Source organism: Castor canadensis, chromosome 19 (genome assembly GCF_047511655.1).
Source record: "Castor canadensis chromosome 19, mCasCan1.hap1v2, whole genome shotgun sequence".
NCBI classification, from domain to species: Eukaryota; Metazoa; Chordata; class Mammalia; order Rodentia; family Castoridae; genus Castor; species Castor canadensis.
Genome location: NC_133404.1, coordinates 41188072 through 41204256, shown reverse-complemented (window position 1 = coordinate 41204256; position 16185 = coordinate 41188072). Strand labels below are relative to the sequence as shown.

At 48.3% G+C, this 16185-nt stretch overlaps 1 protein-coding gene across 6 annotated transcripts in view; it reads right to left on the bottom strand.

The window, feature by feature from the left end:
• Window positions 1-4137: 4137 nt before the first annotated feature.
• Abhd2 (abhydrolase domain containing 2, acylglycerol lipase) overlaps window positions 4138-16185 on the bottom strand; it is a 91405-nt gene continuing 79357 nt past the window's right edge. For 5 of the 6 annotated variants that reach the window (XM_074061680.1, XM_020165479.2, XM_020165477.2 and 2 more), the window contains 4 exons: window positions 14509-14619; window positions 13589-13658; window positions 11468-11552; window positions 4138-9797 (listed from right to left, as the gene is read on the bottom strand). In XM_074061680.1, the coding sequence (XP_073917781.1) occupies window positions 9601-9797; window positions 11468-11552; window positions 13589-13658; window positions 14509-14619 (463 nt within the window). In that variant the 3' untranslated portion in view covers window positions 4138-9600. Of the gene's footprint in view, window positions 9798-11462; window positions 11553-13588; window positions 13659-14508; window positions 14620-16185 lie in introns of those variants that run through there. The other variant, XM_074061681.1, reaches the window with a different exon arrangement.

The window sequence follows — 16185 nt, the reverse complement described above, 5'->3', positions numbered from 1 at the left end:
AAGTGCCTCCCTAAAATGAGCAGAGGAAGAGGGACAATAAAATACTCTCGAAAGCCATCAGCCATAGGAAGGGGAACAAGGAAGCATTACTTTTATGACAATCATTTGTTGCCCAAACAGCTTCTTTCTGCCACGCAGTAATTGGAGCAGAGCAAACTGGAAGGTGGTGTCAGGGTTACATTGCTGTCCTCGTGACCCTCTGGGAATGGGGACAGCAGATTCTGAAGGCCATTCTTCCAGGGGTGGGTGAAGAGCTCAGTAAACAGCCCTAGCTTCAGAGAGCCTTGGAACGGGATTAGCCACTGCTCGGAGCCTCGAGCTCACCAGGCCATATACTGGAGGAGGCCAGTGCTGCCTAGTGGCCTGGTGATGCCTCCTGGAAGAGGCATGTGCCCTTGTCTTACAGCAGCCAGCCAGGAAAAGAGGTGGAGGGGCACCTGAGGGGAGCATTGGACCATCTCTGCTCCCACTTCTGTGGGGGGCCCACGTGGCTCTGGTGCAGAGGAAATGCAGCAGGCTTGGTGTGGAAGCTTACGGGACCTCCTGGAGCTTCAGCATTCATGGGGTGCTCCTTGCACACTGCCCTGCCTGGGTGCTTGCCAGCGAGGCAGAGTTTAGGTCCCACTGCAGACTCTCGGGCCTGCATATTTACTGTAACGTCAGAGGACGGCACTTAAAGAGCTCATCAAAGCATCCAAAGCACTGGTTTGCAATCTCTCTGCCTGCTGGAACCCTCTGGGAAACTAAAATTACTCTAGCCTGGACCCAGCCCCAGAAAGTTTTTTCTTTCTTTTAGGTAGTACTGGTTTTGTTTTGTTTTGTTTTTTGGTGGTATTGGGGTTTGAACTCAGGGTTCTACACCTTGAATCACTCCACCAGCTCTTTTTTGTGATGGTTTTTTTCAAGATAGGTTCTCACCAACTATTTGCCTGGGCTGGCTTTGAACCACTATCCTCCTGATCTCTGCCTCCTGAATAGCTAGAATTATAGGCATGAGCTTCTGGTGCCCAACTGTTGGTACTGGGTTTTGAACTCAGGGCCTCATGCCTGCTAAACATGCACTCGAAGACTGGGTGAGTCAACCCCAGTCCTTGTTTGCTTTAGTTGTTTTTCAAAAGGTCTTGTTCCTTTTCCTTGGCTGATCTTTGACGGTGATCTTCCCACCTCTGCCTCACATGTAACTGGGGGATTACAAGCATGACCACCACACCTTGTTCTGAGTGAGGGTCTCAATAACTTTTTGCTTAGGATGGCCTCTCATCTCTACTTCGCAAATAGCTGGCATTATAGGTATGTATCACCATGCCTGGCCCTGTCCCAGATATTCTGATGTTCTTGGTCTGGCATACAGCCTGGGCATCAATATCTTCCCAAGTTCCCTAGGTGGCTCAAAAATGTCCTGCTTGGGACTGGCACCGGTGGCTCACGCCTGTAATCCTAGCGACCCAAGAAGCAGAGATCAGGAGGATCACGGTTCGAAGCCAGCCTGGGAAAATAGTTCACAAGATCCTAGCTCCAAAATACCCATCACAAAAAAGGGCTGGTGCAGTGGTTCAAGGTGAAGACCCTGAGTTCAAAACCAGTACTGCAAAAAAAAAAAAAAAAAAGAAAAAAGAAAAAAAAAGTGTCCTGCTTAAGCCCTGTGTGGATGTACAGAGAAGGTGAGGCACCAGAAGCGCCTACACTGCTGTCGCACTACTTAAGGATTTAATGCACTTGAGCAGAGAGGACAGGCAAGCTAGGCTGCCGGTCTTCCACTAGGGCTGCAGAGCCCGTGCGGGGAGGCAGCACTCACAGGCCGAATGTCTTGGAATAGGAGTGAGTTCCTGCCTGGGGCTGTGCCCAGAGGTAGCTCTGTCAGCAGGCAGGATGCCTTGGTTTTTCTAGGGGGCCATAGGGAGGAGATTAGGATTAGGGTTGGACAATCACACACACATCCAGGCTTATCTCAGCTTTCCTCCTGGATGCCATGGTATGGAGCTTAACATGCGGACAATTCTAGTTTTTTTTCTTACGGTATTTTTTTGGTGGTATTGTCATTTGAACTCAGTACCTCATGCTTGCTAGGCAGGTGCTCTACTGCTTGATTCACACCCCCAGCCCCTTTTAGCTTTAGTGATTTTTTTGGTTAAGGTCTTGTGTTTTTCTCAGGGCTGGCCTCAGATCACTATCCTTCTGCCCATCCCTCACCTATAGTTGGGATCACAGGCATGCACTACCGTGCCCAGATTGAGATGGGGTTTTGCTAACATTTTTCCTGGGCTGACCTTGAATTGAAATTCTCCCTATCTCTGCCTCCTGAGTAGCTGAAATTATACGCATGAGTCACTGCGCCTGGCTGGGAACTTCTAGTTTCTACCCTGGCTTGGGAGATGATTTTTGAGTGGAAACCAAACAGACAAAGCCAAAACCACTGTCCAAAGTAACATGAGCTCTTTGAAGAGAGTTATTTGAACCTCTCAATGTCTTGAGGCAGGCATTCTTATAATCATTCCTGTCTTCCAGGTTAAAAAAAAAAATCTGACCTTAAATCCTACTTAGGGTCAGAGGGTTAAGAATGGGGCCCTGACCCAGCAACTCTGATTCTAAATCCCTTTGGCTTTGTTGCTACTCATGCTTTACCTTTGGGGGCAGCGGAGGAGCAGGTGGGAGAGGAAAGAGGAACAGCGAAGTGAGTACTTCATTTATACCAGGAAAATTTCCCCAAATAAAGGAGGAAATAACCAGTGGTGGGTAGAGATACTGAGGTATTTCCAACTGTAGTATCAAAACGAAGTTCTGGGTGTCACTTAAGCCACAGGGAGAGAGGCGTTTAATTCTTCCCCTTTGGGGACAGATTCAGCAGTTCAGGGCCAAATTCTGTGTAATGTCTTTCAACCACTCAGATAAATGGCAGGCACCTTCCTATAACACGCTCTAAGGACACTCAAGAGAGAAATGAGGAGAGGAGGCTGTTATCTGGAGGGTCATCCAGTTAGGCATTTTGTTCTCACCATGGGAAAGTGTTCCACAGAGGACCAGGGCCTTGGTCCTTGTTCAGGAGAGGTACAAGGAAAAACGTGTCAGCGGTAGTGATGGCCAGGGGTTTACATCACAGGTGGAGCACATGGTGACATGCTGCTGGCACCCACCTCCCGAAACCTCTTCCATGAATTCTCCTCATAGCTAGTGTTCTTTGCAAGTTGCATTTCTTGGCCAAAATAGTCTAGTTCGTGGGAGACAGGAAATTGGGGAAAACATGCCTAGCAGAGGGAGGAGCTTTGAGATGTGACACTGGGCGTTGTGAGATCTTGTTAGTACACACCTTCCCAAGTCAACACTCCCCATCTGGCCTAGTTTGGCAAAGGCTGTGTATGGCCAAGGAAGGAGGAGAGCCCCAAGTGCCAGGCTCTTGGTAGTACAGCTTTCCTGGCTAAGCCTGCTGGGCCTGAGAGATCCTTCTTATGGGCTCAGACAGATCCCAGAGAGAAGAAAATACCACCATTCCCCATCCAACCTGATGTGATTTTGATTCAGCAACACTCACCTGGTCTTTCAAAGAACATTATTCCAAGACCATGTAAGTCGTGCTTACTTTTTCCATTGGCCTGGCATTTTGCCTACATGGTTGACTTTAGGAAGTGACTGACATGTCGATAGCTTACTTATTTCACTTCTTGGCTTGTGAGGACATGTGTGGGCCAGTTGTGTCTTTGGCGTTTGTTTGCAAGGCTGGGGAAATGGGAGTTTTGCATAGTTCCCTAAGCACAGAGTGCAGCGAAGACAGGAGGAATCCTTTTAGGTAGAAAATCCCCACTAGCTGGGTATAGTGGCTCATGTCTGTAATCTCAACTTCTCAGGATTGTGGTTCAATGCCAGCCTGGGCAAAAAAAGTTAGCAAAACCCCCTCTCAATAACGACAACAAGAAAAGCTGGGTGTGGAGGCTCACGACTGCCATCCCAGCTACATGGGAGGTGTAAGTAGGAGGATCACAGTCCATGCTGGCCCTAGGGAAAAATAGCAACAGCAAAAAGGGCTGGTGGAGTAGCTCAGGTGGTAGAGCACTGGCTTAGCAAGCACAAGGCCCTGAGTTTAAACCCCAGTACTGGAGAACCACAACAGAAACATCTCCACTAGACAAACCACACCAGCCGTGCTACATTTTTAGTCTTTATTTTTTTTAAGTAAAGAAATTCCATTGAATTAAAGATAAGAAAATTACAGTTTTGTTTGTAATCATCTTTCTTCACTACCACACAGAATCAAAAGTAATATGAGAACAGAAAATGGTCAAGGACACCACTGTTTAGTATCATTTCTTAATAAAGGTAAATATCTTCAGATTTAGAAAAAGTTGCATTGCTAGTTGCAAATCTTAAATGCCTCCGTTCTGAAGGATCCTGTACCCCCCCCACCCCCCCACTCCCCGAAAAAGATCCAGCAGCCTGGAGGCTTTCAGTACACAAACTCAAAAATACAGTTATTTTCGGGGCAGCATTTTAAGTTTTAGAAAACTCAAAGAGAACAACACAAAACAAAACACAAAAAACAAGAATCGGGAATGTGAAAGGGATGGTTTTCGTACATCAATCTGCAAGCAGACCCGCCAACCTAAGAATATGTTGACCAGGAAAAGGAGAGCTGCAAACTCGCTCCCCTCCCCTGCCCCTGGCGTCACTAAGGCAGCAGTGGCAGAAGTCGAAAGCTCGGATGCAGTGAAGGTCGTCTGGAACTGGTATGGGGAGATGACAAGATTCTACGTGGACCTGTGCTTTAGGAAAACCAAAGAGGCCAAAATGAAAACTGAGCAAGAGTGAAGTCTGACATCTAGGACCATGGTCCACCCAAGAGTCTGGGAGAAACGTGGTGGGGGCTGGGAACAGGGGGGTTGGCAACTGTTCTGGGGGTCAATTGTCTGCTCAGTGCGGGAGGAAAAAGCCAATGAGATTAAGGCGATTTCTGCAGGGCCTATTAAGAGGACTGTCCCCAACTTATGGCAATAGTGGATTTCTTGGCTAATGGGGACCAGAAAGGGGAGAAGGGAGGTTATGTATCTCATTCTTAATTGAGAGGAGTCAAGTTCACAGCTGAGGACTTCATGGAACTCAGGGGGTCAGACATAATCCACCAGTCAGAAATAATCTTTACCTTGTTTATCAGCGACACATGAAAGCTTTCTCCACGTGCATGCTAGGAAAAACTAACATGGTGGACCGATTCTTCCAAAGGGAAGGCCGCTTACGTTCTGGGAGGGCGTGTGGGAATGGCTGGCGAGTTGGACTCTGTGGCCTGATCCCAAGGGCCAATATGCGACACGGGGCTACCACATGCCGAGGCGGGAGCGGCGGCAACACAGGCGAGAGACAGGGGCCTGGGCTCTGGATGTTCTGGTTCCCTCTGCCAGCAGAGCCCGTCCCCTTTTCTTCAAATATGATTTGGCCAAAGCAAGCTGAACTGGGGGTGCTTCCCTCTGCTCAGGTAACAAAGTGACAGAGAACACTGGCCGCAACTGCTTAGCTCTAACTGCCACAGGCCCGCCACTTTTCACGGCTTTTTGAAGCATTTGAGTACTCCAAAGTAGCTCTGAACAAGAGTAAGGCCAGGAGGACAGAGGAGCCAGAGATGAGGCAACTGAGCCCATTCTAGATCAGTGGTGCTGCTGGGGGGGTGGTGTGGGGGGCAGAACATAGTTAAGAGCCTTTGAGGAATTCTGTTTTGACCATGGCCTTGCTCGAGCTTCCATAGCAGAAGAGTATGAATTCCTACGCCTCAATGTTGGTGTAATTCCAGGGGGCTTTCTAGAGGCAAGTTAAGGCTTTCTGGGCAAGGAAGACAATTCCAGATGAGATTGTGACACATAGCGAAATGCTCCTGTCTGCCTAAAGCACAAAGACCTGAGCTCCTTCAGTTCCATGCAGTGTTTCAGTGAGCTTCCGCTCCAAGTCAGGATCAAGGTCACAGGCAAAGAAAGGCCTCTCACGTCTCTGACACCTGCTTGTTGGTGACCACAAGCAAGAACACATGTATTGTTTCCCTGGGGCTGGCAGAATCCAGCTCAAGTCCCCATTTACAAAGAGGGCTCTCATTCAGATGCAGGCCACACACGCTCAGCTGCCCCCAAAAGCTTAGATCCAGGAAGACTGTGGTTTAGAATGAAAGCCTGGGCAGGAAGGATTCTGCCTGGGAATTAACTCTCCGTGCACTGCCTGGATGGAGATAGTTCTCTCACTCTGGCACCTGCCACAGTCACGAGACCACCCTCAGAACAGCGAGGACGCCATGGTGATAACGGAGACTTGAAGAGAGACCAGTCAAAGACAGAGCTTTGGCTGACATCCAGGGTCCTAACCAGGAAAAGCTGAATGGACAAACTCCCTCTCCCCAAGGCCCCTGGAGATAAGCCTGGGGCCGTGACCCTGCCTTTTCCTGTTTTCACCTGCAATGGCCAAGTTCAAACAGATGTTTAGCAATGATCAGACAAATAATATGCAAATGGATGAGGTGTCTTAGAGATGCCCTAGGATGAGGTAACAGGCTCAGAGAGGTGAAGTGAGTTGCCCACTTGTCCAGTATGAATTAGAAGTGGGGGTAAGAAGCTAAGCCTCTCTGACTCTGGTTCTATAACATGAAATTAAGAAAGGAATACCCCCTTTCAGGTATATTTCTACTGTCATGGTAGATCCCAAGGTTCCCTGCAAGTGAAAAATGCCACACAGAGGTCATAAGAATATGGTAATGACAAACAACTCTGTGTCTTCACTCTGTTCTGCAATCATTGGTGCAGACTCACTGGAGGATGGAAAAAAGGTTTTCTGCAAGTCTGCTAACCTTCCTTGTAACACAGGTACATCAGAGAGACTATCAGGTCAGATAATTCTGGTTTGACAGGAATCACTGTCTTCAAACTGGAGGCAGGGCGCTTTGCTAGAGAAATGTGGTGCTTCTCCCTCTCAGCTTTTAACATTATCCCTGCCACAGAATTGCCCAGAGTGCTGCAGTTTATCCTAAATTTGATTTTAAAATAGAACATGCAAACACTCTAAAAATATAACCAAAATAAGACCTCAATAGCACGAAGGGCATTTCTACCATCACCAGAACTGAGAAGGAAAGCAAGGAAGGCCAGAGAAAGGAAGAGTGACCCGCATCTAAAGTGTGTCCCCTCATTGACTAGACAAGTTTGCATCTCTGTGCTCTCATTCAAGGACAAACAAGAACTGTCCTGTAGGATTGCCACAGTCATGTTCTCATTTCCATCCCCGAGAGCCCAAAGCTTGAATAAAGGGCTTCAGTTGATTTCATGTGAACCAAACAAAATGGAAAGTGAGTGCTATTCAGAGTCACACACTGAGAGGCTTCAGCTGGATTGTGCCTGCCACCGGTCCTGGGGGGGAATTCCAGCTGTGTGACAACAAAAGCTGTGCCCCAGTCCTGCCTGTCCTCCTCAGGTCTCCAGGACCCCTGTGCAGACCAGGCTCCCCCACTGCCTCCCAGTGTGTGACACAGGACTGACTTTTCTCCTGAAGGGGGTGCTACTTGAGCCACTACTTTGTCAGTAGGTCCAGAGATGTGGCCTTAGCCCCTCGCCTCAGGGACGGTGATTCAGTCCTACTACGTTATTGCTTGATTGGCCTATCTTCATAAAGTCTTGAGGAATGAAGGGAGGAGCAGGAAACAGATTTATGAATCTTCTAGATTAGAGCTGTGGTTGGGTGGAGGGAAAAGTAACAGGAAGGAGAGGGACTAGCTTTCAAGCTGAGGGGTAGATGATAAAAGTGCCAATTTGTACATTACAGAAATAAAAGCCACAGTAACAGAATTTGGTGAGGGTGAGAAATTAGACTGAAGCAAAGTCAAGACCCAGAAATCTCTTTTGAGGGAATGGCTGTTTCTGAGATGATTGGGAGGATAAGGTGATTGTCAGAAGACAACTTGTTCAAGTTACAGACATTACTGTCACAGTCACTCCACTTCCACCTGTGGCCGAGGGTCACATTCAGGCATTCCAATGGCTCCTTCATCCCTTAAACACCCACAGAGTCATGCCATACTGCAGTCTGTCACTCAGGTTCTGTCGCTTAGAGTCCTGTTTAGTTCCAGATAGCAACTGCTGATTTCGCAAAGTTCAGGGTTCTTAGGTGTCAAGTACAACAGGACTGCAGAGGAGTATGTGACACCTACCTTGACATGTCCACTTGAGAGAACATTCTAGAAAGATCCATCCAACAGACAACAAACAGAGGCTATTCGGTTAAACAGTTGGTTTCAAAATAACACCCTCTTGAGTTGGAAATAACTTTCCTTGAACTCAGAACCAACTTTTGATCTGCTTGGTATCAAAAGCCAGAATTAGAGGGACCTCCTGGGTTTAAAAAACTAAAATTACCATTGAGTGTTAAAAAGATTCCCCAAAATCTTTCTACGAAACAAGGGGAAGAAAAAGAAAGGCAGGCAGATGCTGACATCTACATGCTCAAACTGGTTGAGTGGCCTCTGGGTCCCCCTGGTTCTCTCAAACCTCAGGACACTGAGTTTGTCATTGAACTTCAGAACTGGTGGTCACCTCGGCAATCAACCTGGTCCAAGCCCCCATGTCAAAGGTACAGAGACTCAAGTCCAAAGGGACATTTCCAGGGTCATACAGCCGGCAAGAAGCAGACCCCATGCCCATTCCCACCCAGGGCGTTTTTGGGGACATCACATTGCAGTCACACGAGGGCAGCTCCACAACAGGCCTGGCTGTGTTGGAGGCCCCTGGGAGCAAAGAGACATGGTTGACTATGAATTTCAACAAAATGAGCCACCAACGACTTCTAAAAGTGCTGTAGAGTCAGGTTTCCCATATTTGCTTGGTGATGAGAGTCCCCTGGGGCACTTGTCAAAAATTAAAATCCCCAGACTCCTTCCCAACCCCACTGAACCAGCCTCTCTGAGGGGAGGGACCTGGGAGGCCGAATTTTTAAAAAGTGCCCCATGCAACCCTCAGCAGCAAAGTGTGAGGACGTGCCTTAGGAGAAACGTGGCTTGAGATTCAAGGGAATTTTTTTTCCCCAGTGCTGGGGATGGAGCCCAGGGTCTTGAGCATGCTAGCAAGTGCTCCACCACTGAGCCACACCCCTGGCCCTTTTTCTGTGGCACGTTAAAGGCAGCACTCACTCTGGCCCAGGAGACCCAGACCCTCAGACTCCAGCTGAGCTGTTGTCAGGGTTTAGATAAGGTCACGGACAACTGTCACAGGACAGCACACATCCTTCACTGCTATCAGGGAAAAGCCTTTTGTTTGGCAAAGCAAAACTGCTGTTCAGACACATTTTTTAATAGGGAAACTAGATGTAATTGGCTTAAAAGCAATCAGATGCTGAAACTGGACAGGGAGGTGAGAATCCTGTCACTTGCTTGTCACCATTGGAGAAAACCAGTAACTAAGCACAAAAATAGCCTGCAGCCCCCAGGGTGAGTGCCTACTTGAGACAGGTGTACATGGTGGGTGGTGCCCGCTGACGGTGTGAGGTCAGATCCAGGTCACAGAGGGAGATGGGAGACCTGGAACAGCGGGGTGGGGGTGGGGGAGAGGACGCAGGTTCCAGAGGGCCACTGGAGTGCGTCAGAGTCCAGAGGCCTCATTCCAGCTCGGCCTCCACCTGCTCGGTGTCGGAGCACTGCAACTTGCTCCGTTCCCACTGGCAAATGGCATTGGCGTACTCCACCACCAGCTTATCCATCCACGTCAGGGGCTCGGGAAAGAGCACAGAGCCCTCGAAGAAGCCCAGGTGGCCCCCGTGCAGAGGCAGCACGAACATCACGTTCTCCCGTTTCTCTGAAGGGAAGAACACCCGCATTACAGCGCCCTAGTTGGCTCCAGGGCTGGAGATCAGAGGTGTGCTGTTGGTGGGGCAGAGGTCAACTTTGCTCACCCAAGTGGGACAGGCTTTGATGGGTGGGTGAGTCAGTGAGACCTCACCAGTTTGGGAACAGAATGAGCTCCACCTTCAGAAATCCTTAGAGCTCTATGTGGTTATCAAATTTGGCTCCAAATTAGAATTACCTGAAGAGTTTTTAAAATCCCCTAAATCCACAGACTGACTAGATCAGAACCTGGGGGAGGAAAAGGGGAGGAGTAGAGGGAGGGAACCCAGGCACAGGTATTGTGACCTCCCCAGGTTACACCTCCCTTTGTGCCTCTGGGATATTTTTTAAAATGCAGGGTCTGACTTGCTAATCTGGCGGGGGACACCTTCTGAGGAGGGGCTAATAGCACTGAGAGGACAAATGTTAGAGAACAAGGAGAATTCTGTGGTGTCAATGACTTTTCTCACCAGGCATTACTCTTCCAAACTTTAGCTGCAAATTGTTAAAGGACGCCCAAGCTGTCAAGGCCACATACTAGATGGCCAACCCCAGAGTGGACAACCTCTATGAATCCATGTTTAGGTTGGTCCCATGCAGGCTAGGAAAGGCCAGGACTACAAGTGTGTGGGAAAGGGTTCCACAAGAGGCACCTGTCTTCCCAAGGGAGTAAAAGATAGTGTCCCCTTTGCTTGGTCTACCAGCCTCTTCTTTTTTGTCTTTCCCCCTTTATTCTCCCTTTTTAGCCACTTTTACTTTTCTGTGTGACAGCACTGTGAATGTCACTGTGAGGTCCACAGTAAGTGCTCCTGCTTTCTCTCACTGCTGTGCACGTGGCTGAGTGGGCTGTGTGTGTGCAGGGAGCCTGAGGTTGATGGGAGATGGTGCCTATCACATGACAAGCCTCCCACACATGCAGCCTCCATGCTGAGCAGTGTAACAGAGCTCTGGCAGGCTGTGGCCCTGTATCTGCTATGTCATCTACCCTTTCAGCTGGGGGCCTGAGAGAAGCAGAGGGCTATCTCTCCCTTCTAGTTCCTATGATATTTGCCAGAGGAAATTTAATCAGAGGACAGAGAGGGCAGGAGAGATGTCCCAGTGGTCTGAAATCACAAAGTAACTGTGGAATCCTCCAGTCTCCTGTTTTTTCTCTCTCTCCCTTCTTTAGTGCCTGTCTGCACAGTAACGTTCTATGAGCAATGTTCTCTGCCATTTCAGCTGCTTATATTTTTATCCTCAAAGCAGATGGAGAGGCTGTTATCAGAGGTAGCAGAATTGGCTTTGTTTGTTTTGCTTTCCAGGACAAATTTTAAGTCTAAAAATCTCTTTAAGTCAAACTCTATTTAATGGAACCATGGCCCTGAGAGAATTTTGCAGAGTACCAGCTGACCCCCCTTCAAGGCCCTCTTGGCAAAGGACATCAAGGATGGTCCTTCCTCCTGCACAGGATGGAACTCCAGAGGCTCTGCCCAGGTCCTGCCAGCCCTAGGACTACCAGGCTAGGCAGGGTAAGAACACCACCATGAGAAGGCCCTTCCCAAAGAGGCTGCTCCCCAGGAGCTGACAGCACAGCAAAGGTGACAGGATTTACTGTGGCAGTTTGTTGAGAGGCTGGGGGGCCCAGTGGGAAGGCACACTAACCTGAGAGAGATTTTGGAATGGTCAGCAGACTTTCATGCACCAACGGGTCATCAGCTGCGTTGACCAGCATGAGAGGCACATAGATCTGCAGTAAGGAACCAAGCAGGGTGAAATTATTAACACGGACTCAAGGCCCTAGGTTCACTACCAGACCTGTCTTTGAGGCAAGGAGAAGAGGGTCCCGACTCAGCCTGTTGAACAGGTGGGTCACAAACATCACACACACTGGTTGTGATCGCTGCCTGGCAGTGGGTGTGTGCAGGAGCAAAGCTCCCAGTGTCCTAAGGGACTGTGCGCTCTGATGGAGACAGGGAGTTGCTCAGTGACACTGGCAAAATATTTCTGGTTATCTTCACAGTGTTTCAGATTAGCCAAGCCTTTCAGAAGACATGACTTTATCAAGAGTCATGTACACAGTCCTTCAGTTCACACTGTGGGGAAGAAAAATGAAATGTGTTCTGCAGACGAAGGATACTTTCTAGAAGGATCTGAAGGCAGAGAACAGGAGTGGGAGCTGGGGGCATGGTGGTGCATACTGATATCCTAGCACTGGGAAGGTGGAGGCAGGAGGACCGTGAGTTGGAGGTTAGCCTTGGTTTCAATAGGGAGTTCAAGGCTAGCCTGGAGGCACACAGGAAGACCCAGTCTCAAAAAACCAAGGGCTGGGGCAGTAGCTCAGTGTAGAGCACTTGTCTAGCATGTGCAAGGCTCTGGGTTTGATCCTGGCAATGTAAAAAAAAAAAAAAAAGGAACTCAGGGGTAGGCTAGTGAACATCAGGGGACCGACTCTTGGCATTCAATATGTACTTTGACAAAACAGCCAATAGTCTCCTTTTGCTTTTTGGTGGAGATGGTACTGATGGCGGGGAGTGGGTCAGGGGACACAGGCCGGGGGACTCAGACATTGCTGAGCAGCCATCTGGAGGCTGTGCTTAGTGTGCAATCCTGGAGCTCTTTCTGACAGGCTCTACACAGCTGCCTGTTGCCACAGTGGCTTAAATGAATGCCGAAAGCCCAGATGACAATGCTGAACCAGGAAGGCTCACTGCTGAAAGGATGGCAGAGCTGCAACTCCCAACTGCCTGTGTTAGCTGGGGGAATGGTGGACCAAACCACTAGGTTGACCTTGATAGGACAAAAGTTTGTATAAAAAGAGTGAGTGTGCAAAGACAGAATGAGAGAGACTGGCTTGGTGGTAGTTCGGGTTCAAACACATATGGAGATTTTGTTTGCGCACACACTAACACACAGAAAGTTGATTGCAGCTGCTAAAGACCACATCTGTGCAAACGGTCTACTTGCCTGCAGACATGGTCCTTATCACTTTGATACAGAAAGTGATATACCTGCTCCACTCTGTGCTGGCCAGATCATGGCAGAAACTTGGAGTTTAGTTCTAAGCAACACACAAATTAAGATACACAATGGGCCAGGTGCTGGTGGCTCACACCTGTAATCCTTGCTACTCAGGAGGCAGAGATTAGGAGATCACGGTTTGAAGCCAACCCAGGGCAAAAAGCTCATGTAAACCTTATCCTGAAAAAAACATCATACAAAAGGGTTGGTGGAGTGGTTCAAGTTGCAGACGGCTGCATAGTTAGAGTGAGGCCCTCAGTTCAAACTCCAGTTTGAACTGGAATTCAAACAAAAACAAAGGGGGTGGGGGCAGGGGGGAGAAATAAACCAAGCCTTGTATGCACATATGAATAATAAAAGAAAAATGAAAAAAAAAAAAAAAAAAAAAAAAAAAGGATACAATGACCAAAAAAAACCTGGGTCCAGGATAGTAAGAAACCTAGAAGAATCCCCTACGAAAACAGAAATCAGCCAGTATTATCTGTCAAAGGAAGTTAGTGCTGCTGTTTTAAGTCTTGTGTATAAACTTGGGGGTACCCTGGTGTAGGGGAAGCCCTGGGATTGGTGGATGGTGGTCACAGAGGGAGAGACTCTGGTTCAATAAAAACGAAACAAAACAAACAAACAAACAAACAAAAAACAAGTAAAACGGTACAGTGGCTCCAGCCAGATTCTGGGTGAACTTTGACCAGGGAATCCGTTGTACTGTGGGAGTGGGTGAAGCTAGATGCAGTGACACTGCTCTGTGCCAGCGCAGGCACTCACCCTGTGCAGGTACCTCATGCAGCTCTCCTCCTCATAGTACTCCTTCAGGGAGGTGTAGCCATGGAACTTCCTGGAACACACGAAAAAAGTGTAAAGTAACATTTATCATCAAAAATCCGAGCGGAATATTTTCTGGTCTCCGCTGGTAGATTACGCACTGGCAGCAGAATCGGTCTGAGTACTGAGCTGGTTTTCTTATTGCTCTGGGTCCTGCCCTAACTTGTGTGGTGAAGAGTTTATATAGGTGGCAGAGTCTGGGGTCAAGATGCCACTGGCTTAGGCATCTGGATTCAAATCCTGGCTCTGCCACTTGCTGTGTGACATAAGGTAACTGCTCAGCTTTTCTGAGCCTTACTAGTCCTCTGTAAAGTGATCTAAAGAAGGGAGCTGCCTTGATGGTACTGTGAGAGGAGTCATTCAATGACTGTAATAGTTGTTACTGGATGTTACATCTTTTGAGGCAATAAATGACTCTCTCTTACTAATGGAGGGTGAAAATGGCTGGTGTATTTTCTAGCCATTATGAATATGGAACACTGAAACCTGTAGAAGTCATTTTAAGAAGTGGCCGGGCACCAGTGACTCATGCCTGTAATCCCAGCTACGCAGGAGGCAGAGATCAGGAGGATGGAGGTTCGAAGCCAGCCCGGGCAAATAGTTCTCAGACCCTACCTCAAAAAACCCAACACAGAGAAGGGCTGGTGGCATGGCTCAAGGTGTAGGCCCTGAGTTCAAACTTCAGTACTGCAAAAATAAAACAAAACCCAAAAAACCAAAACCCAAAACAAAAAAACACTAGACATGTATTCAAAGAAAAAAAAAATACTTTAACATTGAAGGGGATGGAGTTGGGCAGAGCTGGCCTGCAGCCCTGCCTGGCACCCACTCCATAGCTGTCCTCTCCTGCCCGAGGGACCCACCTCATCACGTTGTCATCTATCTGCATCAGGGAGGTTGCTGTGTAGAGCCGGCTCAAGTCCGAGTCCTCCAGGCTCTGAGGTTTCTTCACATGGTCTCCAAAAAGAGCTTGCCTGGATCGAGACACAAAAGCAGAGACTGACACAGACGATAACCAGTACAGCCGAGCCCACCTCCTTGCCCACAGGCAAGCCAGGAGAGTCCGGGATGTAATCAGCTAGACGCATGCACCCCAGAGGATGAGCATGTGCTGGTGACTTGAATCACCACGGAACGGGGACCGTCAAGACCTTATTTTCCTCCTGGGGCTTCCAGACACACTGAAGACTGGGTGTGCAGGTGGCTGAACCTTCAGCACAGGGGAGAAAGCCTCAGGGTGAGCCTGGGGTTGGGGCAGAGGGACAAACAGCTGCTCATTTTTATAGTGGTGTTGACACTGTCCTCTTCCCTTTATGATAATGGCTGACCCATTTAGCATTTGGACACATCAACAGCTCTCAAAGGGTTAGCTACACAGCTGTGTATGATTAACCACTGGCACCCACAGGAGACTGGTCAACACTGGTACCTTACATAAAATGGTGTAGAATTGGTCTTTTTTTTTTTTTTTTCAGTGGGAGGGTCTTGCTGTGTTGTGCAGGCTGGCCTTGAATGTCTGGGCTCAAGTGATCCTCCTGCTTTGGCCTCCAGAGTAGCTGAGACTACAGGCGCACACCACTGTGCCTGGCTTTGGGATTTGCATCTAACCTAAGCCTTCCTGACGTATGCTTTGAACCATCTCTGAATTACTTACAAGACCTAAAGCAATGCAAATGCTATTTAAATAGTTGCTGGGCTGTATTGTTTAGGGAACAATGAGAAGAAAAGAATCTGCATGTGTTCAGTACAGCTAAAACCTTGTAGGTATGACTATAATTCTGAGCTGTTTGAATCTGTGCATGCAGAACCCCTGGATACAAGGGCCCATGGTCTCCAGTACAGTGGTCATTGCTATGAAGAGGGAGCTCTATCCCCAGAGGATGACCACAAAGATAAGGATGAAAATGAGCGCTCCAAGCAAGTGCTCTCAGTCGCACAGCTGAGGGCAGGGCTTCCTTTGAGGCTTGGCTACACGCAGGAATGATTCACCAAGGAAACCCAGTGAGCGGGTATCCTTTCACAACCTCTCCAAAAGAGGTACATATTTCTTTAGTACTTAGTTTTTCAACAGATTATGTACTTATGGGACAAGCCAGGTGCAATGGCTCACGCCTGCAATCCCAGCTTCTCAGAGGCAGAGATCAGGAGGAACGCGGTTTGAAGCCAGCCTAGCAAATAGTTCACAAGACCCTATCTCAAAAATATCCATCATGACAAAGGGCTGGCAGAATGGCTCAAGTGGTAGAGCACCTGCCTAGCAAGTATGAGGCCCTGAGTTCAAACCCCAGTGTCACACACACACACACACACACACACACACACACACACACAAATTTATGGGACAGAATATACAACCTGAAGTTCCCTTAAAATTTCAGTGTTTGGCTTTCTGTAGTAAAATTTAAAAAGGTAATACTCTTATAGCACAATTTCCTAGTTTGTTCAGAACCAAGTAATGAACCTTGGAGACTATTTAGCAAGCCCGAGCACTTTAGCAGGACAAGTATTTCCTGGGAGGAGCCCTCTCCACTGCAGAGGGG